This window comes from Bos taurus, chromosome 11 (genome assembly GCF_002263795.3).
Source record: "Bos taurus isolate L1 Dominette 01449 registration number 42190680 breed Hereford chromosome 11, ARS-UCD2.0, whole genome shotgun sequence".
Lineage (NCBI taxonomy): Eukaryota > Metazoa > Chordata > Mammalia > Artiodactyla > Bovidae > Bos > Bos taurus.
In genome coordinates, this window is record NC_037338.1 from 64796430 (window position 1) to 64811922 (window position 15493).

Below are 15493 nucleotides of genomic sequence, written 5' to 3' on the forward strand. Positions count from 1 at the left end.
ATACCAGAGCTGAATTATAAAACATTAGTGATTTCTTCCTGAAATGTGTTTATTTTTTTTCCAAATCATTAGTGTTCACTTCTTTCTCTGCCAACTGCCTCTTCTTTGTGTTCAGTATTGTATGTGACAGTTATTAAACAGTACTTGGTCATGCTGATATACTAAGAAAACCCTGTTTAGAACATAGCACATTGAATATATTTAAGATGACCTTTGGTCATTGCTTCCCAAAGTGCAGTAAAGATGATTTAGAAACATGTACCCAGGCAAATTGTTTTAAATTTATTATTGTACAAAAAAAAATAGGAAAAATACAAAAGAATCCTATGATACAAAAGTTTCATTTTAAAATAGATTTATGTGTTTTATTTTAGGTGAGACAATTTTTTTTTAAGAACAAGCAAACACTAATTCAGAATGCATTGATGCAGGTCACAACCCCTATGGTTGTACGTAAATGGCTGAAGTCAAGGCATGGAATCATTGCTTTAGGATAACTTCCTCCAATTCAATGTCACGATATCAACTTTAAAAAATTTACTGTGAAATAGGCAATATTGTGATGTCTTAATGCTAAACTTTTTGATCATTATGAAGTTACACATTTTCTCTGTGTCTAATTTTATAACACAGAATCATTAAATATAAGAATCAAAAGTAGACTTAGAGAACAAAATAATACAATGCTCAGAATTTCAGATTTCAGTGTTTTGATTTTTATGAGAAATTATTGTCATTTTTATAGAATCATTTTGCAGATGATCAACTTCTTCAAATGCAACCAGTCCATTAGTGACTGAGTTACAGTTTGTTTTTGATTTTTTAAAAGATGTTTTGATGTAGATCATTCTTAAAGTCTTTATTGAAATTGTTACAATGTTGCTTGTGTTTATGTCTTTTTTTTTTGGCCACAAGGCGTATGGGGTCTTAGCTCCCTGACTCAGGATGGAACCCCTTGCAATGGAAAGCAAGGTACCCTAAGTTACAGTTTGAACCCAAGTGTCATAAGTTTCCATGTGGCACAGTGGTAAAGAATCCACCTGCCAATGCAGGAGACACAGGAGATGTGGGTTCAGTCCCTGGGTCAGGAAGATCACCTGGAGAAGGAAATGGCAACCCACTCCAGTATTCTTGCCTGGAAAATTCCATGGACAGAGAAGCCTGGTGGGCTACAGTTCATGGGGTTGCAAAGAATTGGACGCGACTAAGCACACATGTGCATCCTAAGTCTCAGCTCTGTCACTCAACCCCACAGTCACTGCCCAGAATCCTGGCTGGGAATATGTGTAAGTGCAAAGAGATCTTTCTAATAAAACCAATTTCCAAAGTCATTCTTTGTTTCAGCCTACAATCACTAATTAGTTGAGAATAAAATAGCTTATAGTGCAGTATATCACAAAGGTCTGGATTCCTTAAAAGATTTTTAACTAAAAGATATGTGAATCAACAAGCACCTAAGAAAACGCTTATCACAAAAGTTAGGCCAGGACAGAACTAAGGTCTAACTTCAGAGAGTGTTAGGCTATTTTTTTCTTAAGAGTCAGTAAATTAACAACAACAACGACACAGTAACGTTCATGGCGTTTTCACAAAATAAATGCAGATGGCTGCAGATAACAAGCCCACAAGCAGGATTTTTGTACCAAACACCCAAATCAAGGCAAAATTCAAGGTTACAAAAATTTTTTAATGAAAGGCTAAACATAATCAAAGAATGGGGAGAAGAGCGTGATAAATAATTGATTAGTTTTAGGAGTCAAATTTGAAGCTAAAAATAAAAATATTCAAGAATTAAAAGTGACTACTCAATAGTATATTTTGCCCATAAATGATACAGGGTGTCTTTGTAAAGGGTTTGGTTGCTTGGGTCTTGGTTGTAGTGGGGTTCAGGAAAGCAGGGCTAAAGTGCTGTTTTTGTAAACTTGTAACCTAAACATCTCCATGAGTTAGGATGTCTGTTTAGACTTCAAGAATCTCCTTCTTACATCCTTTAAAGGCAAGTTGCTGAGGACAGAGTGAGTTAGATGGGATGTTGCTTTTAATCCTGGGGTAAATAAGGCCTTGAATGTCCCCACTCCTGCCCTGGGTGACCTGCTTCAATTTTCTGATTAGGGTCACTCAGTCACAGGAAGTCAAAGCAAAGGGCAGGAGTTGTTTGGTTGTTTGTTTGCTTGGGGGTTGGGGGCTGGCTGGAGAAAAGCGGAGCCTATGAGACCCAGTATCATCACTACCATATACAAGCTCTCCTTGTTTTTTTCTCTCAGTTCCCCGGAGGGAACCTCCACAGGGTAGCAAGATCCCAGGCTGCTGCTCTCTGAAAGTGGCTAGTGATGGACTCAGGGTTGGGGCAGGGGAGGAGGAAAGAGCCAGCCCCCAGCCCCTAAGCTCACTCACATTTCACCATCAACTTCACAGGAGATACAGGAAGCCTCCAGTGATCTTAGGAAAGAAAAGACAAAAAGTCTTCTTCTATAGCTGTGATTTTAAGTGTTGGGAAATATATACACATATATAAAGAGAACACTGAAACACGCAGAAAAGAGAGAGAAGAAATCAGATAGGTAACCAAACCTCTTCTGATCTTAGCTTGCTCATCTGTGAAATGGGCAAATGAAACTAAATGTCTTGACTTTGTCCGAACAGTCTGATTCTTTTTGGTGAGGAAGGGACAGTGAAAAAATAGGCCCAATGCAGACCGATGATCCCTTTCACCCTATTTGGGATGGTGGTTCGCACTTCCCATGACAGAATGGTCACTTCTGAGATGGCCTAGGGGACATTTTGTAAGAGGGTCCTACCGTTTGCCTCTCACCTTAATGCTTACTCCGAGACCACACACACACACACACACACACACACACACACACACACACATATATATATATATATATATATTTTTTTTTTTTTTCTTTTCCCCAAGGGAATTGTTTGCGATTGAGCAAGTGGAAGCATAAATAGCTTTGCGGAACTATTTAGGTAAGTCAATATGCAATTATGTAAGAGTCTATGATAAGGCTCCCTTGGAAGCAGAAAGCACGGGGAATAAGAGCGCATTTGTCTATCCTCGGCGAGGCCAGTGTGGGAGGCTGTTTTACTGTGTCTTGGGGGCCGACAGGACTGGATTCGCTTCCATCTCAGACGCTTTCCTAGATTTTGTTTCTCTGTTTCTGCCGCAGTCTCTCTTTCCCTCTTTGTGTTTCTGTCGCCGTCACTGTTTCTCCCCACTTTCCTTCCACCTCCCTCTTCCTCGCAGCATCCTCCTCCCCTTGCTCCCCGGGCCGGGGTCAGCCGCCTCCCTCCGAGGTGTGAGCGTCGCGCGAGGAGCTGGCGGTGCGGCAGAGAGAGGCAGGCGCGCCCGTGGTGATGCCCCTCTTCCACCCGGCAGTAGCGGCTGTAACCGGGAGAAGGAACCGCATCCATCCCCACGCGGTTCTCCAGCGGCCGCTAATCCCATTAGCGCACCTGAAATAATAACCTTGCCCACAAACGTTTGTTTGTTCCAGCCCGCCTGTTTGTTTGTTCCAGCCCGCCTCCGAGAGGGCCGCCAGGGGTGCAGGGGGCCCCGGAGGTGGGGAGGGGCGGGTCCCCGAAGGCTCCGGGGTCCCGGAGGGCTCCCCCACACCAAACTGCTTCGGCCTCAGAGGAAGAAGCAGGAGACCGGTGGCACCCCAGGGCTCACGGCGCCTCTGGGAGGAACCGTCCAGGAACCAAGGCAAGAAGCTTCCAGAGTTAGGCTAATTGGCGAGGGGCGGCGGGGTGAGCCCGAGTCTCCGAATCCAGGTGGGGAGAGAGGCGCCCTCGGGTGATCAGTCCCAAGAACCTGCAGGCAGAGCCCGGTCCCCGGAGTCGCCGCGCCCGGGTCCGCAGATCCTTGCGCTCCGGTTCCAGGGCCGCTACCCAGGCGGCGGAAGCCTGACCCCACCCCCCCGCCCCCACCACCACCCGCCCCGCACAGGCTGGGACGAACCCCAACGAGACCCGATCGCAGTCTAGAATGGGGGAAGAGGGTGCACTGGCAGGAGAGGGGATCTTTTCACCTGTAGCTCTTTCCAGATGGTTCGGGGTCCCCGGGGAACAAGCCCCCAGCACCGCCGCCCCGTACCCAGCCCAATGTGAGCACACTGGGGGCCCCCAGAGCGGGCAGTGTATCCTCCCGGGCTCCCCACCCGCCCTGAGGAGTCTGCGCTCCCGGGGATGCAGGCAGGCCCAGGGTTCCGGGTGGCTCGGCTCGCGGGGACCCGGCTACGCTGCGGGCGCCGAGGGATCTGGCTCCCCGCCACGCACAGGCGACCCGACAGCCCTGCAGAAGGCTCAGCGGTGGAAGGACCCACTCGGTAAAGAGTCCCGGAAGTGGCCGCCGATCTGCCAGTAAATGAAGTTATCCTGGATAAGCTCTCGGAAGAGGGGGAACCTCTCAGGGCTGTGGGCTCGGCTGTGAACCGGTTTCTTTGCGGCTTATACGTCGACTTTTCTCATAAGTTATGTTTTCAGATTGGCCCTTTCTTGCATACATCGCCTGGAAAAGGAATAATGATTTTTTAGCAAGCATAGCCAGAGTCTTAAGTTATTTTATTTTTTAAAGACAAGGAAAGATGATATTTATTTTTGCCATTTTTAAAATAAGGGCACGGAAATGTACGTTTTCGAAAATTAACAAGTGAATAACTACTCAGGGGCCATCCTTCAGTTTCTTCTAGTTCTTTGCTTCTCTGTGTTTTTTACACTACCAGAATTCTTTCTGAACTTTAGGACGCCTTCGATAGTTTTCTTACTCATTGGATAACTCAATGAAATGTTAAAATATTTATTTTTGAATAATCAGTACGATTTTTGCCTGAAGGTTTTCACAAAATACGTGCCTTTACGCACTCCAGCGTGGAATCTAGCCATGACCAGTCTGGCTCCTCCTGTTGCTTCAAAGGTAAATGTTCGCGTTTAGCGACTGGAGTCGGTCCCCAGCACTCAATACTTCCACTCCTAGTTTAGAATTTATCAAACGCATGAATACCTGTGATTGGTTCCTGTAAGAACTGTCTACGTTTTCCAGCTATTGTTAGTAGGGTCCTTGTTGTTGCTTTAATCTGAACTATTGGAACCAAATGGAATCTTATAAAATAAACTTTCACAATTCAATTGATTATACTAAAGATGAAACGACACCCACCACAGCCATCACCACCGACATCTCCCATCCTCACCCCCAATCACCACCATCTCTGTAGACCAACTGAAACCATCCTGTTCTTTTACTCTGGAATGCAAGCAGTCTCACTGCTTTAAATAGTCAATGTCAGCCCAAGTTCTCTGGCATATCTATATTTAACATAATATTTTCAAGTCATTCTGACATAGTGCCACATCAAAATGTATATTTGAAGTAGATCATTGAAACATATTTATGCATCAATAAAATGTCCTAAATCTGCCTCCTTTTCACTATTGGATTTTTATTAAAGGGCACCCTAATAACCAGTCATGTATTACTAAGCTTTTTCTTTTTTAATGCAATAAAGAAGTTTAACTTCAGAAAAGCAGATGAACAGTTTCAAGAGCCTGGTACCCAAGTCTATGCTTCTTCCACCAAAATCAGCTTGACTTCTCCATATTTTATTGGTGCTGGACTTTATCAGTTCTCTATAACTGTCATTACTCAGAAGCTGTGTCAATATCAGAGGTTAAAGTTAGCTTCATGAGGGTTTTTTTTTTTTTTTGTACAAAGCTTCCATAATACTAGAACTCCACAAATAGTTTTAGAATCACAACCAAAATGTATACAATATTTTTTAATGTTTAAGAGAACATCAGTCTCTGTTACACAAAAGCATCTGACTGTGAATTTTACCCACACTTTTTCCCACATGTGGTCTCCAAGTGAAAACACTGAAGTTTCACATTTGTATACAATAATGCCAACAAGGAACTGCGCTACAATTTTTCTAATTACCTATTTCATTCCTCCCCTCCTAAAAGTACTTTTCTTGATTACTGAACAATGTCATGTTCTGGATTTCAAAAATTAATTTGTACACCCTGGATTACCTAGGCAATAGATACATTTAACTTTGACTGTCAAGCAAATTCACACTTAGAGCCAAGCAACTATATACATATATTTTTCAGAGATGCCTGGCTTGTCCCATCATCTTTCTTTTTCTTCCCAAGCTGACTCAGTGCACCCACATACATACACAGCTGTATTAAATGTAGGTTTTAGTTTTGTGCCTTAGTCAACAATGTCCTAAACTTGGATTTGAACACATGATTAGACCATAAAACCTGTCCTGTGAGTCTCAGTTGGGTCCTATGGTCATCTCCTATTACTCACCAGAATCAAATTATCCCCTCCCCCAAGTACTGGACAAGAAAAAAAATTTTCTTAAATCATAGAGACTGTAGTTTTTCCATTGTCCAGTAGACGGCACAAAAGATCAAGCCTTCAAATGCTGAACAATCCTCCAAAGCTGTTTGGTTTGGTTTGGAATATGTTTGAGTGTACTGTTCATTTCAACTAGTCAGTCTGCCAGCCAGCCAGCCAGTGCTGTATCCGTGAAGCAGAGAAAAATCCTCAAACTTCAGATAACTTTGCAAAGTTCTGAAATGTAGCAATATGAAAAAAAGATTTGTATATCTCCTCACCAAAATGCTGCTTTAGATAATGTACCAACCGTTATAAATGAGAAGTTTGGAGGGAAATGTTACTGAGAAGTTTATTGTTTAAAAGTTACCTTTAAAGAAATGAAACTGAGATAAAATACAAGGCATTTCACTTATAATTATCTTTTAATGGATGAAAATATTTACAACCTGAACCTTCAAAATTCTATATTGGAATTTTGCAGGGTGCATCTATACTTTTTGTTATACTTAACACACAACTTAGACCAGAAAATCAAGTATTGTATTTCACCTGGGCTAATGTATACATGCATATATAATCTGTAGTAGAAAAGGGGAAGAAATTTTCTAGAAATTTTTTGAATAGCTTTTGGAGACTATTGGATGATGAAGCCATTAGAAATAGCTTAGTTAAAACTTTCCTCCTCCTAGAGCAATGTGTGACTGTAGTGAATATTTATATTTTACTAAAAGGCTTCTATTTCTCTTTTCATTCTGCGGACGCTCCTTATGTAGAAGTGCGGGGAGAGGGTAAAGTGTGGGCTAATAACTCATTTCCCAGTTAATTTTATTAAGAATTTATAGCACTGTTTAGAAAGTTTTAAGACAACCATAAATTTTATTAGGAATATTTTATTAAGCCCTCCATTTAATTAATAAAAGACCTCTATAACTTCTGAAAATGTCAGAGCTAGTAATTATGTTAACCAGTGTAATTTTCCCCCCTCTAGAGACCAAAGCGTTTTAATGATTTGAAATAGAAAAGTGGTAAGGAAAACACCCTCCCCTCACCTCCAAAATTTTTTTCTTCACTTTTGCATTATCCAGTCAGAATATAGTGAGTTAGGTATTCTCCCTGTGATGGCCCCAGAGCCTCAGCTGACCTTTCATTGACTTCTGAACTGGACCCAGACATTCTTTGTTTTCTGAAGCAAAATGCAGTAAACAAACCTCCGGGTTCTTATAGCCAGGATTGCTTTGGGGCACTTGATTAACGTCTTCCTTAATCCTGTCGGTTAACCCCCTTTCATATCACCTAACCAGGTTTCTCCCTTTTATAGACCTCTAAATAATTTATTTCACTTTTCTCACAGCCATTCATTAGCTTTGACTTCTTGGTACCTTTCTCATCCAGGCTCTTATCTCCAACATTCCTCTACTATCTCTACTAGATTCTAAATCTATTTCCTTTAAACTGTCTTTCTCTCCTCTTATTTCTGTTTTTTGAAATGCAAATACTAATGTGAGGTGAGATTCAGAGGGTAAATGTTCTTGAAGAGCAAATCCTAAGCCTCCAGTCCACAGGACAACCTAAAGAGTAATCACAACATTTTAACAGGCAACTTAAAGTTAGGTGGCAGATGATAAACCCTTATCATTCTGTGAACACAGCTGCCAAACTCGATTGATTAACAGGCTTTTGTTTATTCTGGGCTGGCAAATACACACACATTTTACCTTAAGAGGTGCCTTTTTAATTTCTGAGGGTTTTGGAGCTGACTCATCAGTGTGAACTTCAGAGACAAAAGCCTAACTCAGGATATAGATCTATCCATGGGCAGAATTCCTTATAGGACAATAGAAAACTAGAGGGAAGTTCTCAGGGAGGACTGTACCAACAGTCTCCTTGCCAGAGGGTCTAAGCAATAGAGACCTAGGCCCCAGACTGCCCCTTTAGAGTCCTCATTCTCTATCTTTGGGAAGATGCTCTGGGATGAGAAGGGTAAGATGGGCATGGAAGGCCCAGGTAGAGGGGCAAATGCCAGAACTCTTCGCCAGGCCAAGTTTTTGCAAAATAAAAGTACTTTTGCCTTAAAAAGTAAGTATCTGCCATAAGCTAAAGATAGGTACTGTCAGAGAACAGGTATAAATATCAGCATTGGTTTTCTAAGATACCTAGAACTATCCTTTTACCTTTTCCTTTTAACAGATGATTAATTGCTGCTCTGCTAAAGTTTTTTTTTTTTTTTTTATGGCTATACTATATTGCAACCCCAGACATAGTCTGTGCAGTTTCTCTCAGCAAGCCCCAACTGTAATAACTGTTTGCTAATTGTAAAATCCTTATCCAGAATGAGGTTTGGGCAAACAATTTGTACTACTATAATTACATTGTAAAAGTGTTTTAGCCTCTTGATTGTTCAGAATTAATCTTATAAAGGCCTAGGACCATCAGCTTCACAGTTATACTTGGAAAGGAAGGGAGGGAAGAAAGAAGACACTTTTCAAAGCTAATGAGTTTAGCTTAAGCCCACCAACTCAAAGTATGTCTTTTTTAAGGAAAATCTGTTTCTAGGTAATTTAAAGTTGAAGATCATGCTTGAAGAGCACGATAGTCTTTCTACTGCTTTAAGTTTGGGGTTGTGGTGGAAAAGGAGAGACTTACCTGAATCTTCTTTTTCCATCCCAGCTAGAAAACAAAAGAGGAAACTTACCAGAAAGCATCAACACAAAATACATTCTATTGTCAAAGAACTGTGTGTATCAAAACTGGCCTCTTCACATTTGAAAACGTGGCCGCAGACGTGAGGTAACTCCAAGCCTTAGTCTTTGCCCGAAAACCCCTAGGGCTGTTAAAGACTATGGTCATCAAAATGCATTTCGCAGTAAATTTTTCTCGGTTACACAATTCCCTTCGCAATTCATTTTAGGATCATAAATGTAGCTGTGCCCATGTCAGTGTTTGGCTTGACGCCCCCACCCCCTACTTAGTTCCCCACTGCCGCCACTCGCGCTTATGCCCAGCGGGCCTGCTGGAGAAAAAGAGTTTAGAGCCCAGCCAGCAGCCGTCGGAAGGCGCCCAGGTGTTGGCCGAGAACGGCTGGGGTTCCAGGAAGACGGCCGGCCCAGTTTGGTCCTCTCTGTAATCGGAAAAGGATTGCCTTTCCTGGCCCAGTCAGCGCAGCCTCCGGAGAATTAAACAGAGTTAATAGCCTTCCTCGAGACCGGGAGTTTCTATTTTGGCCTGAAATTCTGTTTCCAAGTTCATGTTGGGGAAGGGCTGGGGAGTGGGGGAGTGAGGAGGTGCGGGGTGGGGTGGTGGTGTCAGGCAGTGGCATAAAGGCGCTGGTAATTCACCTGGATCCTCTCCGCTCTGACACGCGGCCCTGCCTTAACCTTACGCGTGATGTATCGAGGAGTTTGCACCAGAAAACTCTACAGTTGTTTGCGATGGAGAAAAGTAAAAGATCTTAAAAGTTGGGGAGTGAGGTAGTGAGGAAGAAAAAGGAAGAGAGATATGCAAAGGATGAGGGATTCTAGGATGAGTAGTTAAAAGAGACCGCTTTCAAGGCAAAACGCATTCGCAGGCTTTGGGTGAAAGTGTCTGTCCTTCGGACACACTTGGGGCGAGTTCGGAGTTGGGGAGGGGATGATGTGCGCGAGGCTGGGAAAGCTGAGATGCTCGACTTTATGAAAACTCTACTCTTGAGGGGAACCGGGCATTGACTCGTGAGAAGTAGTAAAAGAAGCAATACTCGTCGCTTAGGGATGTACGTGCGCTCAGTGCAACCTGATTCCAGATCTATGTTCTGATGTTCGCCCTGGGTCCCCTGCTCCTCCAAAGCCCACTTAAACAGAAACTTGAGTTTTGTCTCTTGGACTGATGCGAATTCTCTTTTAGTTTGCGCATTAAGAGTTGGCTTCGATACATGTTAGAACTCCTGATCTTTTCCAATCTCTGAGGATGCGAGCCCCTAATCTTTCTCAAAACTCTTCTCCCTACCTACACCTCCCCCGCTTCGGGGTAAGGGTTGGTCCGTAGCTGGCCGTGTGGGAAGAAGGTAGGGGCGAATCAAGCAAGGGGCCGGCTGCTTTGGGAGAGTCAGCCTTTTGGCCACCATCAGGGCGGGAATCGGGACTGGCAGTTTGCATTCCCGGCAGATCGAAGCTCCCTGCTGATCGATTATTTGATAATTGATTTTCCCCGCAGCCAATGCGCGGCAGCCTTGGCAGGGGCGCCTTCTGATTGGTCGAGCCCTCCTCCCGGCTGCCTACCGAGATTTGGGTGAGTTCATTTTCCAGTCGACCGCAGGGGGAGTTTTCTGCGAGGTTTCTGTCGAGGGAGGAAAAAAAAAATCCTGCTCCGAGCCGAGCGAGCTGCGAGCCCTGCTCTCCGGGATGTGAGGTTTCCAGCCCGCTGGTCGAGCGGCTACGACTGAGCCATCTCGGCAGATCAGAGCCGGGCGGGCAGAAAAATAAAAACGAAAATGGCACCACTAAATATTATAATAAAAGACAGAATTAGAGTGGGAGAATAAAGAAAAGGAATTTTCTTGAGTAAACTGGAGAATAGGTATTTAAAAAGAGAAAGTTCACACTAGTGGCTGGCTGGGGCCTCCGAGTTGTGGGTAGGGGCAGCTTTTTGTCTGAAATTTCAACCCCAGAAGTGAATTTCTTTTTCTTTGGCACTGGGAGTTTTTTCCCTGCGCCGGACTGGGGATTGAAAAGCGGACTAAGGGTAAGAAGGTCCGGGGAGAAGAGCGCGGGGCGTCGCCGCGGAAAGAGCACGGCGGAGGCCGGAGCCCCTCGGCGCCTCGAAGACAAAGGCGGCGCGGCTGTAGCCCTAGCCGAGCGCGCCGACCTCGCCGCGCCGCGCCGCGCCCTGGGCGCACGGCCGTCTCTTCGGGAGCCTGTCGGAGAAAGAGCTTCAGTCCCCGCGGCTCCTGGTCCGGGCTCCACCCGCGAGGTCTGGGCTGCTCCGAGCCCGAGTCGGGTTTCGCTTTCCGGCGATCATAAATAGCTTCGTGTTTGTAAACAGGCGCTGGGGGCACATTCCCGGCTCTCGGCTCATTGTTCCCTCCCTTCCTCTCTCACTTCGCGCAGGACGCTAGGGCTGGGGCTGGGGGCCTCCAAGACTAGGAGATGGGGAGGTTCAGACCCCCAGAATGAGAAAAGACAAGCATTTGCTTTCTCGGGGCGAGTGTCCACCTCTGACAGCAAAAAAACTCTTAAGCTAGATCTGCAGAAAGCCCCAGCCATCCCCACCCCGCGTTCTCAGGACTCCTTAGCAGACCCTTTCGCAGCCTTGCTCCTGCTCCTCTTCCTCTTCGCTCTCGGTTTGACTTTTCTACCTGGAGTATTGGTTCTAAGAATCCACTAATTTCTGCATCAGCCCCCCTCAGACCCGAAAAACACAGGCAGACCCCAATAATTTCGAGGAAAGTCAGGAAGTCTATCCGCGGAGCCCTGTGCAAAAGAACTCCCGCTGCGGTTTGTCCCGCGTTTATTCCCGATTTATTTCAAGAGAGTCAGCTTTGGGGAGAGAGTCTGGAGGGGGAGGGAGAGAAAAGAATACGGAAAATAAAACCGGCGGCCGGGGGCTTCTGCCTGCGCTTGTGAGCGTGTGCCCTGGGTGTGTGGGTGTTTGTGCCTGGGCGTGCGATTTAATGGAGCGCCTCTCTGCCTCTCCAGTGCGGCCAGAGCTCGCTTCGCGCACCCACCCCTGCCGAGGAGTCTACTTGCTGCAGCCCAATGCATTGTGTAAGACGCGACCTGTTATGGCCACCACTACTTCCGGGTTCTAGCATTCTGGTCGGAATCCACCTCTCCGCCTGTGCAACACACACTTTACACACGCACGGGGACTGCAAGCGGGCAGCATCGATCGTGGCTCCTTTAAGACAAACTCAGACAGACATTTTTTTTAAACCTCCTCCTCTAATCTCCCTCCAGTGCAGCAGTTGCAAAGACGGAGAGAGAGAGAGAGAAAGAGAAAGAGAGAGCGAGCGAGAGAAGAGAGAAACTGATTAGGAATTAGGACTGATTCAAGGGAAGCGAACGCTAGGGCTTTGTGCATTTGAATATTAACATTTGAGGTGTTCTGACCAGAAGAAGACAGAGCGGATGATCATTCATTCACCACGTTGACAACCTCGCCTGTGATTGACAGCCGGAGTGGCAGAAAGCCATGAGATTTGGTAGTTGGGTCTGAGGGGCGCTCTTTTTTTTTTTTAAACTGATTTTTTGGGGAGAGAAGATCTGCCTTTTTTTTTTTTTTTCCTTGCCCCTGCTGCTGTCTTGGAAACGGAGCGCTTTTATGCTCAGTGACTCGGGCGCTTTGCTTCAGGTCCCGTAGACCGAAGATCTGGGACCAGTAGCTCACGTTGCTGGAGACGTTAAGGGATTTTTCGTCGTGCTTTTTTTTTTTTTTTTTTTCCCGGGGGAGTTTACGTATTTGTTTCTTTTCACACTGGCCTTAAAGAGGATATATTAGAAGTTGAAGTAGGAAGGGAGCCAGGGAGGCCGATGGCGCAAAGGGTACGTATTAAAAAACAATTGTGGAACTCAAATGTGAGATTAAATTGAAACGTGGCTGAAAGACACTGCTAAAAAGTTTCCTTTTTTCTCTGTCTTTTTTTGAATGAGGCTCCTAAAGCCGTGGCCTAAAGCAAGAGGATTTATTCAATGCATTTGTAGACTTATGCATGTTACATGTAATTGTTAATTCAAGTAATCAAGTTTCCTATAGGTTCCTAACCAGCAGCTATATAAATAAAAATACAAGCTCGGACAATCATCTGTTTAAAAAACAAAAAGCGCTGGATACTTGATGTTATATAGCCTGAACATTCAAGGAGCAGAAGTTTAAAGCTATTTTTAAACTAAAATAAGCAGTGAGAAACTTCTGATATGTTATTGATTATGCTCATCTTTAATATCACTGGAAGGGTGTAGCATTTTTAAGCAAATAACTGTCATAGTACAACAGATTTGGGGGGGTCGGAAAGCATTCATCTTTTAAAAGTAATTTTTATGTACATGACTTTTTATACAAGGTAGTATTTTGTAAGTTTTTCTTAGCAAAGCCCTACACTAATTGGATACTAAGCACACAACTATTCACTTTAAAAATGCAATACTAATTTCCCCAATATTCCCATTTGAATGGAAATGTAGTGAGAGTAAAGTGAGACAATGACAACCCAACAGATGTAGTTTCTTTAAAGAAAGGGGATCTACAAAAAGCCTTCCTTGCATAAATTGTGCCCTGGCCCTCAAAGCGCTGTTTGCAAAAGAAAGTTACTAGGCTGACACATTTTTTCTTTACTCCTTTGGTTCAGGCAAATGTCAGCGTTCTTCCAAACTCTTTTCACACCTCTGTCTTTAAGGAGATGAAAGTGGTAATTCCTCTTTGAAAATCATTTCACTCTCAGTGCCTCCAAATCTTGGGAAAAGAACTGGCCTGAAATGAAGCAATGAGAAAAACCTCAATAGCTAAATTTTGCACACAAAAATAATGACAATATGAAAGTAGTTTTTCTGGAGAAGGAAGATGGGGGGGTGGTGGTATGAATGTGCATTTACTTTTAAATTTGCTTTAAACCTGATGACTAACATCTACCTCATTGCCTTCTAGTTTAGGGGGAAAGTTCATAGCAGTAGAAAAAATATAGAATAACTGCTCCAACTATAGATTTTCTTTTAACTTGGGGGGAATATTGGCTAATTCTAAATTCAGCCCTAATGTCCAAGAGAAGTTACCCTTCTCTGAGTTTCACTTACAAAGGGGGCAGTTAGTTTTGTATGATTTTGCAGAGTTTGTCTTGGAGAGCAAAGGAAATGCAGTGTCTTGCAGGACTGCCTAACCCCACGCTGGCCGGGAAATAAAATGAGAAGCCTGTCTGAATTCACGTGCTTGGCTTAGCTGTTCTCATCGTAACTTTTTTTTTTTTTTTAATTCCCCCTGATGGGAAGGGGCTGTGAAACTAGGCAGGTTTGTTGCCCTGTACTGGCACGTTTTATTATTGTGATTTTGAATTTCCTCCTCTAGAGACATGCACGATTTACCTTCCGCCCTCCGGGAGAATGCCTCCCTTTCTTCCTTCTTTCTTCCTTCCTTCCTTGCCAAAGGATCCTGAATTTCTGACTAGTTGATAGGGACACAAGTTAGGGCAAAACCATTCCATCTAGCTGAGTCTCACCGAGAATCCTAGAGTTTTTACTTTAAAAAACTTTTTTTTTTAATGAGAAATCTCAACTACAGAGAGGCAAGGCCCCCGAATTCGGGGTTGAAGGATCCAGCTGGACTGACATTGTATAAGCTCCGTGCCCTGCTGTCTCCCCTATGTGCCTGCCTGGCCTTCTGAACCTTGTTTCTCTCCTGTTTGTCATGCAGTACGACGATCTGCCCCATTACGGGGGCATGGATGGAGTAGGCATTCCCTCCACGATGTATGGGGACCCGCATGCGGCCAGGTCCATGCAGCCCGTCCACCACCTGAACCACGGGCCTCCTCTGCACTCGCATCAGTATCCGCACACAGCCCACACCAACGCCATGGCTCCCAGCATGGGTTCCTCGGTCAATGACGCTTTAAAGAGAGATAAAGATGCCATTTATGGGTAGGTACGACGGGGCAGCAGGTTCAGCAGTTTTGAGGCGAGGCTTTCTTTCCCCATTTCCCTTTGCCCTCGATAGGAGGAAAGTCAGAGCTCTCTGGATTTGGAGGTACATTATTTGGTGACTTTTCATTCTCTTTGCATGGAGATTTGGGGGAGGCGGCCAGCCCAGACGCCCCCCGCCCCCCGTCTCCGCTCAGGCTCCGCGCGGGTCCAGCGTCCAGCTCCTCCGAGGCCAAGCCCGCGGAGGGGTCGCCGTGCGGAAGTTGCCAAAGGTCCCTCGGCCTCCCACCACCCCCCGCAGACTCCGGCTCCGTAGTTCAGCGGGTTGGAGTCCTCACTTGCTCGACTTCTCGGGGAAAGTGTTGGGGATTTCTAAACGTAGGCGCCTTTGTGTTGAAACGAAACTTTTAGTTTAAAGGAAAATCTTTTAAGCCACTGATTGTTCTGACTTGCTAAGTTTACTCAACCACCGTATGCTGGCCTTGCCACCGCACAATAAAATCAAGGGAGGACAGTTGCAGGTCAGGCAAGGGGG

General features: G+C 44.8%; 1 protein-coding gene across 6 annotated transcripts in view; it reads left to right on the plus strand.

The window, feature by feature from the left end:
• Window positions 1–12185: 12185 nt before the first annotated feature.
• The window catches only part of MEIS1 (Meis homeobox 1), a 188059-nt gene continuing 184751 nt past the window's right edge, over window positions 12186–15493 (plus strand). For 5 of the 6 annotated variants that reach the window (XR_009496298.1, XR_009496297.1, XR_009496299.1 and 2 more), the window contains exons 1-2: window positions 12186–12873; window positions 14732–14958. Coding sequence is in view for 2 of the 6 variants with exons in the window: in XM_005212878.5 (XP_005212935.1) it covers window positions 12862–12873; window positions 14732–14958 (239 nt within the window). In the remaining 4 variants the exon portion in view is untranslated. 6 annotated transcript variants of the gene reach the window in all.